General features: G+C 61.9%; 1 protein-coding gene across 3 annotated transcripts in view; it reads left to right on the top strand.

Annotated features, from left to right (window-relative positions):
* The first annotated feature begins 220 nt into the window (after positions 1-220).
* Positions 221-17609, top strand: part of Stk11 (serine/threonine kinase 11) — an 18193-nt gene continuing 804 nt past the window's right edge. Inside the window, exons 1-9 of one of the 3 annotated variants that reach the window (XM_004999268.4) lie at positions 221-1112; positions 11467-11550; positions 12154-12243; positions 12802-12934; positions 13017-13153; positions 13490-13617; positions 14101-14158; positions 14874-15076; positions 15397-15705. In XM_004999268.4, coding sequence (XP_004999325.1) covers positions 823-1112; positions 11467-11550; positions 12154-12243; positions 12802-12934; positions 13017-13153; positions 13490-13617; positions 14101-14158; positions 14874-15076; positions 15397-15509 — 1236 coding nt within the window. In that variant the 5' untranslated portion in view covers positions 221-822 and the 3' untranslated portion in view covers positions 15510-15705. Of the gene's footprint in view, positions 1113-11466; positions 11551-12153; positions 12244-12801; positions 12935-13016; positions 13154-13489; positions 13618-14100; positions 14159-14873; positions 15077-15396; positions 15706-16833; positions 17034-17609 lie in introns of those variants that run through there. The other 2 variants (XM_023562677.2, XM_003460962.5) reach the window with 2 other exon arrangements.

The following is a 17609-nucleotide window of genomic DNA, read 5'->3' as shown; positions in this document are numbered from 1 at the left end:
TCCATGGGCCAATAGGGGTTCCGTCTCCGCCTCTTGGGCGGAACCCAGGCTGGACCAATCTCCGCTCGGGCGGCCACCCGGATCCAAACGGTCCAATCATCAGCGGTGGCGGGGGCGAGCCAAAGGAGCGGTGCCATCTATTTTAGCCAATGGCCGCGCACATCCGCGCCGCGTGGGGGCGTGTCCCGCGACGGGGCGTGCGGCGGCGGCGCGGCGTAGGGCGGTAAACAAGATGGCGGCGGCGTGTCGGGCGCGGAAGGGGGAGGCGACCCGGGGCGCCCAGGAGTGAGGCGCGGGGCCGGGAGGGCGGCGCCGGCGGCCCCCGCGGGCGGCCTTGCATGGGCTGGGTCCCCCCCTCGCCGCCGCGCCTCCTGCTCTTGCGCGGCGGCCGCGGCGAGGGGGACGCGACGCCCGGGTTCCGTCAGCCTTGGGGAGCCTCCTGTTCCGGAGCCTGCGGCCTGCATCGCCCGGCTACCCGGTGGCGGCCGGCGGCCGGTGGCCCCGGGCTCGCGGCGGCGGGGAGCGCGGGGCCGGGCATGGACGGCACGGACGGGCCCCAGCGCGGTCGCCGCCTCGGCCGAGCGCCTGGACGATGACCTAGCGCCGCTGCCGTGCCCGGGGACAGCCGCGACCGTCGCAGGAAGACTTTCCGTGGACTTGGCGGGGGGTGGGGGGTGGGGTCCGTCCGTTACTTTTTTTTTTTTTCTTCTTGTTAAACGTTTGGAGAAGGAAAGCCAAGGCCGGAGGCCGCCGTCGTCCGTCACGGGGACCGAGGGGACACGGGGCGGGGGGCGAGGAGGGCTCCCCGGCGCCGGGCCCAGGATGGACGTGGCCGACCCGCAGCCGCCGGGCCTGTTCCCTGAGGGCGAGCTGATCGCCGTGGGCATGGATACCTTCATCCACCGCATCGACTCCACCGAGGTCATCTACCAGCCGCGCCGCAAGCGCGCCAAGCTGATCGGGAAGTACCTGATGGGCGACCTGCTGGGCGAGGGCTCCTACGGCAAGGTGAAGGAGGTGCTGGACTCCGAGACGCTGTGCCGCAGGGCCGTGAAGATCCTCAAGAAGAAGAAGCTCCGGCGCATCCCCAACGGCGAGGCCAACGTGAAGAAGTGAGTGCGGCTGGCGGTCGCGCCGGCGACCCCTGCTCCCTGCCTGCCTCCCTCTTCCTCCTCTTTCTTCTTGCTTTTCTCAGATCCGCCTCGCTCGCTTCCTTCCTTCCTTCCTTCCTTCCCTCCTTCCCTCCTTCTCTCCCCGTTACTTTTCTTTCCTCCTTGCCTTTCCCTTTCTCCCTTCCTGTTCCCGGCCTTCCTCCTTCCCCACTTCGCCCTTCCTTCGCTCTGAGTTTGCCCCCCTCTGTCTTCTCCTGCCCGCTGTGCCTGTGCTGCCTTCCTCCTCTTCCTCTTTCTCCCCCACCCCCGCTTTCTTCTTTCTTTCCTTCCGCTTTCTCTGCCTCCGTTTCCGTCTTTTCCACTTCTTCCTTTCCGAGCTGCCTTTCTCCGAGGTGTCTCGGTCCCTCGATCTCTCCTTCCCAAGCTCCCTTTCCTTCCTTCCTTCCTCCTTCCCTGTCTCCCTTCCACCTGCCACCTCTTCTTTCCCAACTCTTCTCCCTAAAGATTGAGCTGCCGGCTGCTGTGTGTCCCCCAACAGGAGGACTTGCCCTAAGTCGCACCCCCCTACCCCTGTGCCTCCTGGACTGGGGCGCCCCATCCTTGTCCCCTAGCTCTCCACCGCAGCCCGTGGAGTCTGTGCGCGAAGCAGTGTGGCTGTTGCAGGCTGAAGAGGTGGGGTTTGTTTATGCTGTCCAGGGGGAACCTTGTAGTTGCCAAAAATAATCGTTTGTTCCGGCTTATGGGCTGCTGGGAGGAAAACTGGCCCCTTGTCCCCCGCCTAGCATGGGAGGCTGGGATATCCCTGCTTTGGCTTGGGTGGCCCTGCCTGGGCTTGCCATGCTGGCTCTGAGTGGCCTGGCATTTTCCCAGGTTTCTCTGGGCACCGCTGCCCCAGGCACCCCACTCCAATACCCCTCCTCCCCCAGCTGGTGCCCCTTATCACCCGCTCTTCTCCGGTCCTGACTTTTGAAACTTCACCCTCCCACCCTGGTTCCCAGAAGGGCCCTTATCTGCTGGACCGGGCTGCGTGGCTGGAGGGGACACCCTGTGAGGGAGACGGTGACCTTGGACGGCGATCCTGGTCCCTGGGGCCCACTGGGCTCCGATTCCTTTACCCGGCTCGCCTAGCCTGGGAGCTGTGACTGGGCCCGTGACATCTCGCCAGCCTGAAGCCTGAAGCCGGGAGACAGGCGCCAGAGCTAAAGCTCCCAGAGTCAGAGGGCTGGGTCTGGAGTGAAGTAGGTGGCTGCGCCCCCTGGTGCTGTGAGAGCTGGGGCCAGGCCCAGGGGCCGCCTCCTCGAGCCCAGGCCCGAGCCTGCCTGAGTGTGGCTTCCCCTCACTTTGCTTTAAACCACAGGTGTGCGAGGGCACCTCTGTCCCAGCTGCCAGTCTGTGATCTCCCCCAGCTGGCCGCTGAGAGTTGGGGGGCTCTGTGCACAGGTGGCAGCTAAGGCAGAGCTCGCCACTGTGTCCCCCATGCTCCACATAGCACACTCCTCCTTTTACTCTTGGGTGTCCCCCTCACTCCCTGACATCAGCTGCAGGGTCTCAGTCCTGTCCCCCCACGCCTCTCTCTCCACCTGGAAGGAGTTCGCCTTGGTCCCTGGTATGGGGTCCCCTGGCACCCCAAGGCCCCCGTGCTCTGACTGCAGAGTAACAGGTGGCCAATTGGGACCCCTGGTCGTGTTCACATTGTTCTCGCAGTGTGTAGTGATAGAGATGGTCACAGGAGGTGGCACACACGCACAAGCTGAGTGCCTTCCAAGCAGGCCCTCGGGAGCAGCAGCCATCCCGCCCCCAGCTTCCAGGACAGGCAGTAGGGTTCCAAGAGCTTGTGCCAGCAGCTCGATGAAGGTGGTACAGGCTGGTGGAGCTGTGCAAGGACCCCAGGTCACACTGTCAGGAACAGTGGGGAAACTGAGGGCAGGGAAACTGGACTGCACTTTGTTCCGGGGTCCCGAGCTCTCTCCACAGCTCGTGACCCAGGTGCCCTCTCTGGGTGCTGAGAGTCCCTATGGCTGTTGGCCCCAGCCTGGCCCTGGAGCACGGATTGAGGAGGTCTGGCTGGCATTTGGGGAGACGGCTGTGCCACTGTGAGGTGGAAGCCCCAGAGGCCCTTTCCTGCAACTCCACCTTCACAGTGGGTGACCCGTCCCACCAGGGCCAGACAGCGTAGGAGGCCAGAGGAGACCCGGGTGAGGCTGCCACATGCTGGCCTCTCACAAGGAGAAGGGGCATCAGGCTCCCCAGCTGGCCCAGCTGCCAGCTGGCTGCAGGGCATAAGGCCCCTTTGTTTGTGTGGTGCTTGATAAACTCCTCGGCAGTGTCTCTCACAGGGTGCGGGCCCGGCCTCCGGCTGTGTGGAAGCTTTTTCCCTCAAGTGCGAGTGTGACAAGTGTGGCTTTGTGGACATTGGCCAAGGCAGCGGGCTGCCGGCCTTCCTCCCGCCTCAGGGAACTGGGCCTGTCCGATGCCGCAGAAAGGCAGACAGTAGAGTCCCAGAGACACCAAAGAGTTAAACCAAAGGAAAAAAAGGTTGCGAGGCATCTTGTCAATCAAGGGAGGGCACACCCCCAGAAAAACTAGGGACTGAGCTCCTATGTATATTTTCTGGTTTTGGTACCAGGAGTCGAACTCAGGACCGTGCGTTTGCCAGGCAGGCTGCTGCGCTGCTGAGCTAAACCGCGGCCCTGTTTATTTTTTTGAGACAGGGTCTCACTGATAGATCTCTAAGTTACCCGTGCAGGCCTTGAACATGCTGTGACCCTTGTGCCTCAGCCTGTGAGGTGATGAGTGTATGCCACACTCCCTGAGCTGGGGTCTGCAGGGATGACAGTGTCGCTCTGTGTGCTCCCAACTCCATCCACGTCCCTTGAGCCTGTCCAGTAGTCTGCAGGTCATGTTTTTTGCCCATGTCCTTCCTGGTGGTGGTGTGCCAGGCTCCCCGGGAGGGGGTGCCAGGCCCTGTGGTCAGCTGTTCTGCAGAGCCTCATGTGGGGAGGGGCAGCAGGAGCACCTCACCCTGTGCTGGACCCTCCTCCATCTGTCACCGATGCTGCAGCCTGGGCCTGGGCGGTGCTACTGGTTCCCGAGGGGCAGCTGGAGCTGCAGGGTGGAAGGGTTGGGGTGCAGGAGGCCTGGTGTTGCCCTGCCCTCGGGGTGGCTGGCGGGTCCTTGGATCTGGGCAGTGAATAATTAGGATTCTCTTCAGTCTGGAGTCAGAGCTTTGGATGCAGTTGGCTCTCTGTCTCAGGCACGAAAGAAGGTCCAGGCACTGCCACTGGGAGGCGCAGGCTGGCTAGTGCCAGAGGTGGCACTGCCAGGGTTCCTTCGAGGGCACCATGGACTTCTGGGTGGACTCTGCTCCGCCTGTGTGGTTGCCGCTCCATGAGGAAGGAGCCTAGGACCGGACCCCTTTTGCAAGTTGGGGAGGCAGACAGGGTGGGGCCACTCATGCTGGGCTTGGGAACCTGCGCTGGGCCCTAGGGGCGCAGGCCGAGTCCTGGCCCCCCAGGCTGCCAGAGGTTCCTGGGCTCCCAGTGCCCTGAGCCGGACTGTGTCTTTATACTCTGATGCCTTCGTTGACATTTGGCTCATGTGCTGTGTAGTTCATCTTTGTTTTGTTTTGTTGTCTTTTGTTTGAAACAGGGTCTCACTATGCAGTTTAGGCTGATCTTAAACTCACTTTGTAACCTAGGCTGCCTGCAGCTCGCAAGGATCCTCCTGCCTCACCCTCCTGAGTCCTGGCATTACAGGCATGCGCCATCCCCAGCCTTGTTTTGTTTTTGAGATAGGGCCTGGCAATATATTCCAGACAGGCCTTTGAACCCACTGTGTACCCCAGGCTGGCCTCAATCTCAAGGTGACTCTCCTGCCTCAGCCTCCCATGCCCCGTCTCACCTGGCTGAAGCTGCTCTTTGAGATCGCACAGTTCAGTGGCATTTACTCCATTGGCAGAATTGTGCAACTACCTTGTCTCATACGTCACCCCGAAAGGAGCCCGTGCCTTCAAGTACTCATTGTCCCCTCCCCAACCCCGGGACCCATAAGTCCACTTTCTGACTCTGGAGTCACCTGTCCTGGGCGTTTCCTGTCTATGTGGGTCCTCTGTGTCTGGCATCTTTGACTACACATGGCATCTTTGAGGTCCCTTTGCGCCTTGCAAGTGTCACAGCCTTGTTCTTTGCAGCCCAGGCCGACCTCAGACTCGCAGGCATCCTTCTGCCTCAGCCTCCCAGGGCTGCTGGTGGACTAGATATTGAACCCTGGGGTGCTCCACTGCCGAGCCGCACCCTGGCCTTTTTACCTTGAGACAAGTCTTGTTAAGTTGCCCAGGCAGGACTCCAGATTTGCCATCCTCCCGCATCAGCCTTCCCTGGTGCTGGGGTTAGGGGTTTGCAGCCCAGGGCCTGGATCTCACTGGCTTTGTGGGCTGGGGTGGGGACCAGGACCTTATGCTGCCCAGCGCCTCCCTGAGCTGTTGGCAGCACCTAAGCGGCCCTGCCGCGTCTGGGGGCCCCTCTCCTGGGCCGTGGGTGGAAGGGGGTGCTCCGCATTGTGGTGCTGCCCAGTCGGCTCCCGTGTGGTTTGCGCCCAGCTTAAGTCCGAGGCAGCCACTTCCCTACCTGGGTGAGCACGGAGGTTTTATGACCCTTGGTCCAGGTTCTCCCCCGACGGGCAGCGGCAGGGCACCGGCCCTGCTAGGGGACCGGAAGGCACCGCTTCCTCCGCCCCAGGGCTTCCTGCTGTTCCGCCTGCCTTCCCTTCCCTTCCCCACTTGCTTTTTCTTCTCTTTTCTTGGCGAGGGAATGAATACCTGTCAGAAACCTGGAAAATAGGGCAGCTGACACGGAGGCTGCGGTGCTGCCAGAGCGACAGCCGGGTGTCACCCGTCTGTCCTACAGAGATGGGACCAGGGCGCGTCTGTGCCTGCCTAGCCGGGCCTGGACTTCCTGCCCGAAGCTGCCCACAGCGCCTGGCCTCTGTCAGGCTGGGAAGCAGACCCATCTTTCTCTGGGGTAGTGTGATTTGTCTGTTTACACAGACTCTGTGTCCTGTTATTAATTATGCAAACAGTACTGCACGCACACAGTGACACCTGAGGAAGGAGGGTGACCGTGTCAGTGACCTGAGCACTGAGCCAGGTGTGATGGCACAGGCTTGTATCCCAGCGGTTACGCTGAGGCAGGAGCGTCCTCAGCTCTGTCCAGCCCACCTAAGGGAGTCAGGGAATAAGCTGCATGTACAGGAGGCCCTGGGTCCCGTGCCACCAAAGAAAGCAGCAGCGGACCCCAGGCTCTTGGGACCTCGTCTGGCTTGGTCTTGTACCCTGCACCCGCCTGGCAGTTCTGGGAGCTGCATCTGTCCCCAGCCCGGTGCTCTGGGTCTCACTGACCATCTCTTCATCTCTCTGTTGTTTACCTCAGGAATCTCCTAGGAGAGGAAGTTTGCAGATCAAAGCTGTCTTTTAACAAAACAAAACAAAAAAAAACCCAGAAAACAAAAGCAACCCTATCTTTGTCTCTGTGCTTTTTCCCAGCCCTCAGCTTCTGGGGGAGGTCAAGGTGGAAAAAGCGGCCTCCCGGCTCACAGTCAGGATGCAGCGGGTCCGACAGTCTGCCTGCTGTTCCTTCTGCATCCGTCAGCTGCTGTTTTATTTTGCTCTAAAAAGATTCCTTGGAGGTGGGGGTGGGGGTGCATACCCTAATCAGCACCTGCCTTCTGAGAAGCTGAGGCAGGAAGACCGTAAGTTCCAGGCCAGCCTGGGCAACTGTAGCTTAGCACGCCCGTGTGTCAAGGTTTCTACAAAAGGGCTGGGGACCAAGCTCAGTGTGGGGCTGCGGATCAAATCATCTCGGTGCCCTCGATGGACCCCAAGCTTCTCAAGCCGGGCCCAGCTTCGCCCCAGCCGCACCCCTCGCTCCCTGTATACGTTATCGTAAAGAAAGTATTTCAATGACATCACAAGGAGATGCTGCTGGCGTCTACAGAGGAAAGGGCCCTGTCGCCGGCTCTGGCTGAGTCCAGGGGTGTCGCTTTCTCTTGGAGAAGATGAGTGTTTGGAGACAGACCCTGGTGCCGACCTATGGCCGTTGGAATCTTGAGGTGGCCTTCTGGGGACCTCCCCTGGTCTCTTGGTCTTGAGTTTGCCTTGCACTGCAGGCACTGATCTTGGGGTACATTTGATTCCCTGAAGCAGCAGCCAGCTTATGTTTAAGGCCTTCCCCAACCCCAGGATTTGGAGTCTCAGAAGGCGAGCGAATGGAACAGCTCTGCCGGGGTACTGAGGCACCGCGCTCTGGTGCAGGCGCTGGGGGAGGCTCCTTAACCACGTCATACTGTGCTGTTGGGCGCCCCGCCCCGTGAGTGCAGGCCTCTCAGAAACCTGGGTTTTGAGGTGTGTGTGTGCTTTGAGACAAGGTATTCCAGGCTGGTCTTAAACTGTACCTAAGCTGGCCTCGACCTCACAGCGATCCTCCTGCCTCAGCCTCAAGTGCTGGGGTGACAAGTGCACGCCACCACACCTGGCTGTCACTGTCCTGGCTGCTGTGTGGTATTAGTCTGGACAGTGACGGAGGTGGGGGTGGGAAGAGCTGGGCTGCCTAGAGGAGCTGAGTTCTCCCTGCAGCCAGGCACCTGTGAAGGGCTGGGACGCCCGGGAGAGAGAGGAGCCTGGTTTTTATTGCACCTGCAACACCTGTGTGGCGCCAGCTTCTCACTGAACCTGGGACGCCTGCGCAGCTGATCAAGAAGCCAGGGGAATGGGGCCCAGTCTGCCGGCTGGGCTGTCCCCTGTAGAGGGTCACCTACTCCGGACAGCTCCTGCGAGCCCGGCTCTGTCCTGGTTACCACTGAGGCAGAGGGAAGCGGGTGTGGCCTGGCATTGCCTACCTTGGTGTCCTCTGTGAGCCAGAACAGAGAAGCAGCTGCCAAGCGCGCCCAGGGACGTGGCTGGGGAGTTCTGGCAGATGAGGGGCAGATGTAGCCCAGTGTGAGCGAGCACCGGTTGCCTCCAGGCAGCAGGGGCCAGGAGGGCAGGAGGGCAGGACGTCCCTGGCGGGCCTGAGGAGCTGAAGAGCTGCTACCCCAGGGCGCACGGTCTGGTCTGGGGACATTGTGATGGTCAGGATTAGGGATGCATCTGGCATGGAATGGGGGGCTCGGAGACACTGCCCAGCACTCTGGGGTGCCCTGCCCCACCCCGAGGAGGACCCTGGGAAGGTCGGAAGTGGCCTCGTGGCCTCAGACTGCAGAGCTCGCTGGTGAGCAGGCCTGCTTCTGCCCGAGCCCTCTCTGTGGTTCCTTGCTCCTCCTGGGGCCCCAGGCCGCAGCTGGGCGTGGGAGCTGGGCCGAGAACCTTTGTTCTGCAGGTGATAAGCGGGCTGGGGTGTCTTGGCAGATGAGCCCTGAGCTCTAGGCGGAGACCCGCGGGTCTGTGTCCTGGCAGTGCCCGGCTTCTGCCTCTCTACCCCAGGGTGTAGGGTCTTCAGTTTTGTGTTTTGTTTTTCTTTCTTTTTTTTTAAAGCTAGTCACATTTAGCAGTGAGGAGGGTGGTATACCAACTTTAGTGACACTAATCTTAATAAGTTCTGATAACCCACTGCCATCGGACCAGCCTGTGTTTTGTTTTTCTGAGGCAGGGTGTTACGTAGTCCAGACTGACTCTGAACTTACTGTGTAGCAGAGAGTGAACTCACACAGAGAGTGATCCTTCTGCATCGGCCTCCCAAGTGCTGGGATTACAGGCATGTGCCACCATGCCCAGCGCCCCCAGTAGTTTTCAGTGCTGCACTGGACTAATGCCTGGGATTCTCTGTGCCCCTCCTTGTGGCTAAGATCAGTGTGGGGACCTGGGGGAGGCCTGGGGATCATCTCTGCTGGTGTCCCTGGGCTGGCCATTGAGCGGTGCTGGGAGGTGAGAGGGCACCTGGGGGTTCTGAGACCAGCCTCATCCTCACCAGGTACGTGGGAACTGGGGGATGGGATGGGGCAGCTAGCAGCTCCCAGCTCACTCTCTCGGTCAGCAGAGGCACCTGCCCCGGAAGGCTGCTGCTCTGTGGCCACCGGCTGCAGCCCTGGCGTCCGAGCATCCAGCCTGGGCAATAGCCCTGGCTCATGCCATCCCCAGCCTGGTCGTCTTAGGTGTCTTGCACAGGAGCTGTGGCCCCCTTGCCTCTGAAGTCTGGGGCCTCAGTGACCACCTGCAGTCTCCTCTGAGCTGGAGCACCTACAGCCTCCAGGGTTGGTGGAAGTCAGGGCCTTGGGAAGTTGGGATACAGAGGATAGACCGTGCTTGTGCACTTGAAGCCTCAGGGACCCTTCAATGCTGCTCAAGGGTGGTGCCACCATGTCCATCCTGATGCCCAGCGTGCCTTCCAGGCCCTGGGGCCCCGCCAGACTGTGGCCTTGAGCCCGGGCAGCTCTATAAATAACCGCTCCAGGCCCTTCGGGAGCTGCCAGTGCTATGTGCTCACAGCCCGAGTCCAAGTGGCCCAGGCTGATGGGGCTCTGCCATTCATGCCCACTCCGTCCTCCCCCAGCACCTCCCAGGCTGCCCAGCTGGTCCCTCCTACCTGTGCCTGGCCACCCCAGGTCGCACCACAGGGTCTATAGGGCAGTGTACAGGGCACAGTGGTTCTGGGCTCCCCCAGCCAGCTCCGTGTCACTGCTGGGTTCCCTACTGGGAAGAACCTTTATTGGCCGGGCGCAGAGGTGCATGCCTGCAGTTCTGTCACTGGAAGTTCAAGGCCAGCCTGGAATCCATAGCAAGGCCTGTCTCTGATGGCCACCTCACACCCCCCGTAAAGAGCCTTGATTAAACTTGTGCCCATGATGCCGTATGGTTCAGTGGCATTCAGCACTCCTATAGTCTGGGGTTGCTGCCATGACCTGTTTCCAGAACATTCTGTCACTACAGAGTAAGACCCACGAGTCCATTTCCAGTCTCAGTATTTGCCTGTCCTGGGCAAATACAGCGTCCCCAAGGTCTCTGCTGCGGCAGGTGTCACCGCCCCACCTCCTCCCTGGTAGAGTGGTGCTCAACAGGGCCACTCAGTTGTGGGATGGGCCATGCAGTGTCTGTCCATCTGTCTCGTCCATCTCCTCCTAGATGCGGGCCAGCCCCACCCTAGAGGCTGGGCAGCCGAAGGCATTGGGTCCCTGCCTGTTTTTTAGGGGTCTCGGGGTGCCTGTGCCTAACCCCCTGAGTGGGAGGGGAAGTGAGGTGTCTGGACTGGGCCTCCAGGCTGTCTGACCCCGGTGTGCTGGCCATGCCAGTGACGGGTGGGCGGGCGTGGCCACACCACTGCCATGTGTCCGCCCCCACTCAGCTGGGTGCTGAGGTTGGGGCCTTTGGGATCCTGGAGTGCTTTACGAAGTAGTTATTCTGTTGTTTTGTTTTGTTTTTTCCCCCCTTTGTCTTTTTGAGACAGCGTCTCTATGCAGTCCAGACTGGCCTTGAGCTTACTTTCGAGCCCAGGCTGGTCTCCATCCTCCTACCTCAGCCTCCGGAGTGCTGGGATTACAGGCATGTGCCACCACACCCAGCCCAAAGTAGTTATTTTTGAGTTAAAAAGTTCTAACAGCTGAACGTGATGGCGGATCCCTAGAATCCCAGCACAGGGAGGCTGGGGCAGGAGGATCACTTTGAGTTTGAAGTCAGCCTGACTGGGCTACATAACGAGAGCATATATTAAACAAACAAACAAACACCAGTTCTGACAAGATGGGATGGCAGACTATTTTGGAACTGGATATTAGAAACTACTAAAAGTCTGTTTTTGAGACAGGGTCTTACTGTGTGGCTCAGCCTGGCCTGGAGCTCACAGTGATCCCCCTTCCTTGGTGTCCTCAGTGCTGAGATTATAGATTGCACACTTTATAAACGTGAGCAGAAGGCCGGGCCTGGTGCCACACACCTGTCCTCCCCAGCTTCTTGGGAAACAGGCAGGAGAATCACACATTCAAGGCCGTCTTGGGACACTGAGCAAATCCCATGCTCAAAATAAGACGCAAATGAGGTCCAGGCTCAGAACGAAAAGGGCGAGGCTGGTGCCCAGTAGAAGGCTCCAGGTCCAGTCTGGCACCAGCTGCGTGACCTGGGTGTCTCTGGCCCTGCGTGAGCCTCAGAGGCCAGTGACAGATGGAAGGTCCTGGGGCTCCAGGTAGAGCAGTGCCCCCAGCAGGACCCGGGGCTACCCTGCCATCTCTGGGCCCCTCACCAAGGCTGCTGTAGCCCCCTGGGTCCAAGGAGGCCAGATGGTCCCTTGTTGGCTAGTCCACAGAAGATGAGGGGCCCTGGCCCTGGCCGTGGTCACTGACACCAGGTCTACTGTGGCCTGTCCTTTGGTTGCAGGGAAATCCAGCTCCTACGGCGGCTCCGGCACAGGAATGTCATCCAGCTGGTGGACGTGCTGTACAATGAGGAGAAGCAGAAGATATATCCTTCCCGGGCGGCCAGCGGGCGGGTGGAGGGGCAGGTGCGGGGCTCCCCCTGGCTGCTCTGCAGTCGGACCCCAGGACAAGCGTGGTACAGCCTCGGGCCATTTCTGAGGGTTCCTGACTGTGATTCGGGGCCCTGAAGTGGCAGTAGGAAGCCCCCACTGGGTTCCCTCTCCCACACTGGCTGGGAGGTTGAATGGGGGTCCCTGTCTGAACTCTGATCCTTGGGTTTGTTGTCTCAGGGCTTCTGGTGGCTGTGCGTGGACACTGTGTCCATTTCAAGGGATACCGTGAAAGGGTGAAGTCACTTATTCTTGGGGTGGCCAGGAACATTTGGAGCCCTGATCTTGGTCTGCCCAGCTGACAAATCCCAGACCCAGGCCCTGTAGACCCCGGCACTGGCACGGTGCTCACTTCGAGCACAGCTAGCTGGGACCTGGCCTTCCTCCCAGGGCCCACCCTCAAGCACATGTCTTCCTCTCCATGAACCTGGCCACTCTGGCCTAGGGCAGAGATCACAGAGCGGCCACCTTGGAGCCATAGCACCCGGGCCCAGCAGGATGTGGGTCCCCACTGCACCGTGACTTCCTTAGCGCCCCACGTATATGGTGATGGAGTACTGCGTGTGTGGCATGCAGGAGATGCTGGACAGTGTGCCCGAGAGGCGCTTCCCTGTGTGCCAGGCCCACGGGTGAGTGCAGCTGCAGGTGCTATGACAGCCTGAGGGCCCCAGCCCAGCCGCACAGGCGGGCCTGCCTGCCATGGGTCCTCCCATTGCCCTGGGCGCCCTCATCCGAGAGAGGCCAGTTCTGGCTTTGGTTTTGTTTTGAGGCAGGGTCTCACTCCGTAGCCCAGGCCAGCCTCAAACTCACAGCGATCCTCTTGCCTCAGCCTCCCAGCTGTTTTGGCTTTGTGCATTTTGGCTTTTTGATGGTGCTGGAGGCTTAACTGGCCCTCCTGGGTGGCAACAAAATCTAGGCCCATGGTTACAGTGCTCTGGTGCTTGGGAGGGTGAGATTTGGGGAGCCAGGTATCCTATATCACAAAGCGGAAACGCAGCAGGCTGGGCTGGGGGCTCTGGCCCAGAGCTGGAGTGAACGTAGCTGCATAGAAATTGGGGCCTTGGCTCTGAGGTCCCTAGTGTTTGCCTGGAGCCCGAGTGACTGTGCCCTGGGCCTGCCCTGTAGAGCTCTCCTCAGCCCTGGAGGGTGGGGAGGCCAGGTGCACTGAGCCAGTCCCCTGCCCCCAGGTACTTCTGCCAGCTCATCGATGGCCTAGAGTACCTGCACAGCCAGGGCATTGTGCACAAGGACATCAAGCCAGGCAACCTGCTGCTCACCACGGGTGGCACGCTCAAGATCTCGGACCTGGGCGTTGCTGAGGTAGGGGCCTGGGCCCGGGCCTGGGCCAGGAGCGGGCACTGCTCCTGCCTGCACCTCCTGAGGGCCATGTGCACTGCCGCAGGCCCTGCACCCCTTCGCCGCAGATGACACCTGCCGGACCAGCCAGGGCTCCCCTGCGTTCCAGCCACCTGAGATCGCCAATGGCCTGGATACCTTCTCTGGCTTCAAGGTGGACATCTGGTCTGCTGGGGTCACGCTGTAAGTGCTCCTCAGGACCCTCATTCCATCCTGAACTTACAGCTTGCAGAGCCTGAGACTGCAGTGTCTCCCCAGTACCTCAGCCCAGTCAGCCAACAGAGACACTGACCTTTTCTCCACTGAGCTGCAGCTCGAGTCTGCCTGGGCACGAAGGGCCCAGGCCCCGGTGCACCACGGTGGGGCCCCGCAGCTGCCTGCAGGGAGTAGCTTGGGGGGGGCATTGGCCCTGGTGGGTCCAGGACCCAGTCCTACCTCAGCCCTGTGGAGAGAGTGGGAGGTTGCCTGGCCCGGCCTGGCTGCCGCTGACCCAGCTCCCCTCCTGCCCTCTCTGTGAAGCTACAACATCACCACAGGCCTGTACCCGTTCGAGGGGGACAACATCTACAAGCTGTTCGAGAACATTGGCAAGGGGGCCTACAGCATCCCGGGCGGCTGCGGGCCCCCGCTCTCTGACCTGCTGCGAGGTGGGTGTCAGGCGCAGCAGACGGTCTGCTGTGTGTCCCTCTGGGCTGAGACTGCAGCACAGCGGGGTCACTGGGACATGGACGAGGCACTGGCCCAGCTTGCTGGTGGCCCCAGGACCTTGCCTTGTGTCAGGGCAGCTTCAGAGCCACCAGTACAGGGCCTTTCAGAACTGGTATTCCTGGTGTCCCCGGCCCTCGGGTTGTGTCCTGTGCCGTGTAGCAAATGGTGCTGGGTGTCGGTCACACAGAGTGTGGAGGACAGTGGGGTGACATGGTCCCCTGGCCTGAGGCTTTGTAGACAGCTGCTGTGGCTGCTATGGGGCTGGTACCACAACTCTGTCCAAACGCAGGGCCTGGCCTGGGCTGGTGTCCCTTGGCCAGGTGGCGTTTGAGGGTCGTGGGCAGAGTGGGGCAGAAGGCAATGGTGGGTGGTGGAGGTGGGAATCCTCGAACCACACCAGCCTGGTCCTGTGTTCCCTGCAGGGATGCTGGAGTACGAGCCAGCCAAGAGGCTCTCCATCCGACAGATCCGGCAGCACAGGTGGGTGCATGTGGGGCTCCCGCTGGCAGGCTCCCCCAACGGGGAGTTGGCAGCTGATGCCACTTGAAGATACTGGAGGGCAGAGGTTGCATGAGGACGCAGCCCCGGGTAGCCCAGGTCCTGGGGACGGGTGCACAGCCACGCTGCTCTGCAGCTTCCGCCCCCGGCATCCAGGGGTCCTATGGGGCAGAGGATCCGGCTGGCTCTGCCATCCTCACTGGGTCCTTCAGCTTCCACAGGCCTGGTGTCCAGGGGCCAGGGTGCGGCCGGTGCCCACGCACTGACATCAACGTGTATTGGTGTCATCTGGGATTTGTTCCCTTCCGGGAGTGTTTGGGCAGGGGCCAGGACCCCATGGAGAACACTGCCCTGGCCCCAGTCTGGCCCCAATGTCCGCAGTGGCTCAGAGTGGACTGGGGTGAATGGAGTCACCAGGGCTGCACCACAAGAAGCTGCTGTGGCTGGAAATGTGTCCCTACCCTACCTGCCCAGTGCAGCCTTGTGCTTCAGGGCAGCAGGAGCAGGTGGGGTTCAGAGCCCACAGTGTGGGGTGGGGGCAGCTTAGCTCACTCCAGGGCCAGCACCGTCACCAGGACACCCCTGGGAGTGGAGAAATCACTGCAGGTCTGGTGGCCAGGACCCTGGGTGCCACCTGGCCTGGGCTGCTGTGTGGGTGATCGTCCTGATGGCCATCGCGGCACCTGCGCCTCCACAGCTGGTTCCGGAAGAAGCACCCACTGGCCGAGCCACTGGTGCCCATCCCACCCAGCCCAGACACCAGAGACCGCTGGCGCAGCATGACAGTGGTGCCCTACCTGGAGGACCTGCACGGCTGCACCCAGGAGGACGAGGATGAGGATGGGGACCTGTTTAGCATCGAGGACAGTGTCGTCTACACACAGGACTTCATGGTGCCCGGTGAGCAGGCCGAGGCCAGCCCAGGACCTGTGGGATGGGCCTGGCTTGGGTTTTTTGGGGGGGCGGCCCTGTTACTGCCCTGGAAGGCAACAGTGCTGAGCCTCGGGAGCTGCTGGGCACTGGGCTGCTGCGGCTGGGAGGGCTCCCTGGGCGTCTGGCCCAGGGCTACCCGCTGCCCCCATTGGCCTCCTGCACTGCGTCCAGGGCGCACAGGGTGAGTGCCGAGAGCCAGGCGGGCGCCCCCACTTCCACGGGGCAGCCCCCAGCAGCCTCCTCCTGCCGCCGGGTGGCTGCCCTGACGCTGTCACCTTCTTCCCCAGGTGGCCAGGAAGTATCTGAGGCAGGGCTAGTGAGGAGCGAGGAGGCGTCCGCAGCAGCCAGGGCAGAGCCCCCTGAGGAGCGGAAGCCGGGGAAGGGCGAGGCCCTAGTGTAGCCGCTCCCGCTCCCTGCTCCGCCACCGCCTGCCCGCCTGCCTGGGACGCTCTGCATAAAGCTCTGTGCTCCAAGTCTGGGTGCTGCTCTGTGGGTCCCCTAGCCAGGGCCCTCACCTCCTGCAGGGAGTCCCCAGGGGAAAGGCCTGGGGCGGGAGGGCCAGGCAGGCGCCCCGGCAAAGGGCTGCGGCTATAGGGAGGGTCCCCAGAAGGTTGTGGTTAGGGAGTTCAGCACCTCCTCTGCAGCACTGTGGCCACCTGGGCCCTGAGGGCCCCCGCTGGCCCAGCTTGCAGCTGGCCTGAGACTGAGCAGAGCCCTGGGGGCCATGCTGCCTTCTGTCAGGTGTGCCCAGGGCGCCAGCTGCTTTCTGGGGGCCTGGGCACCTGGCAGGGGAAGAATATATGTGGGTGTCCCCGGAAGGAGGTCCTGGTAGGCTGCCCAGACCATCTGGGCCCTTCACACTGACTGGGCCCCTGGCCGGGTTACCAGGCTGAGACTGCCCTGGGCTGTGGTTCCCAATCGGGACCACTCGGGGCCCGATTCCATCAGGCCTGCTTTGGCTTGGGGTAAGGTGAGGCTGGCAGGGAAGGGGCAGGGCGTGGGTGGATCCCACCTTCCCAGTCCTGTGTGCAGGGCCCTGGGTTGCCCTGGGAGGTGTCCCCATGATTGTTACCGTGTCCCCAGCCGGGGGCAGCTCTTTGTGCAGAGATTAGATGTGCCCTGGGCTGGTTCAGCTCTCTCCACCTGACTCCTCCCACCTGCCCAGCAGTCCCTTCCTGCTCTGAGAGCTGGGTCCAGGCCACAGGTTGGCAGATGTTGGAGCCCCGGCTGGCATCTTATCACCAAAGGGCCTGTGCCGGCAGACTATGCACACAGGGTGGGGGCAGGCGCCTCTGGAAGCTGGGTCAGGACAGCCCTGCCTGGCACAGGGCTGCTGCTGGCCCAGGAGCCTCCAACAACAGCTCGCTGGTGATGTGCAGGGTCGGGCACTGCTGGGTACCTGTACTGGCCCTGGGAGGGGGCTGGCTGTGCCTGCAGGGGCTGCTTGGGAGGCAGGCCTCCACCTCCTGTGCCTGCCACGCACATGCCTGGCTGGGCAGGCGACCGTGGGAGTCCCTGCTGTGGTGGGGACCAGGGCCCAGTTTGTCCTACAACAGCAGGTGCTTTCAGGCTTACCTGCTCTCCTTTTGAGGGAGCATCAGGGCCCTTGCAGGTGCTGCCTGGGGCCACAGCAGGCAGCAGCCCATTTAGGTGGAGGGTGCAGCCCAGGCACCACGCACAACGGCAGTTCCTGGCTCAGGCCACGCTCGCCGTCTTCCTCCTAGGACAGGTCCCAGAGGAGGAGGCAGGGCAGAACGGACAGAGCCTCGGCCTGCCCAAGGCTGTGTGCATGAACGGCACGGAGTCTGCCCAGCTGAGCACCAAGGCCAAGGCCGGGGCCTCCCACTCAGCTCGCAAGGCCTGCTCCAGCAGCAAGATCCGCCGGCTGTCGGCCTGCAAGCAGCAGTGAGGGCGCCCCCTGCAGGTGGGTGAGGGCTGGCTCAGGACAGCCTCAGTCTAGGTGACTTCCTTCTGTCCCAGCAGAGGAGCTCAGGGTGTGCATCTGTCCCAGGCTCCAGCTTGTGGCCTTGAGCCTGGACCTGTCACTGTGGTGGCACTTGGGTGGCCTCAGCTAGATCTACTGTCCCCAATCTCTGGCCTGCCGGCCACTGCAGCCTGCCTGGCCACATAGCAGGACTCTGCTAGCAGAGTCCAGGACAGGCAGAGGGGCTCACTTTCCAGAGCACCGTGTTCATCTACTCCAGGATTCATGGCCCACGCTGGGCCTGCCGCTCCAGAAGAGGCCGTGCCAGATGCAGCCCCAAGGCTCTGAGCGTCTGAGGTTGCAGGGGTGGCCAGGAGGGGCCTGGCATGGCCACATGGTCCTGGGCTGCTCAGGCTTCCCTGCTGCCTCTGTCCGCCCCAGCACACGCCCACTGCACTGTTGGGCAGGTCCCTGCCCCCTAACATGGGGGTCCTTGGCAGGCCGTGGCCCTCCTTGTATCTTAGCCTGTGGACCAGCCCCCAGTTTTCCCAGCCATCCAATGGCTTCTTGGGCATG

This window comes from Cavia porcellus, unplaced genomic scaffold (assembly GCF_034190915.1).
Source record: "Cavia porcellus strain 051 isolate PalLab524CR breed Dunkin Hartley unplaced genomic scaffold, mCavPor4.1 scaffold_17, whole genome shotgun sequence".
Classification (NCBI taxonomy): Eukaryota; Metazoa; Chordata; class Mammalia; order Rodentia; family Caviidae; genus Cavia; species Cavia porcellus.
The sequence above is the reverse complement of the archived record's forward strand: the minus strand, read 5'-3'. Positions and strand labels throughout refer to the sequence as shown.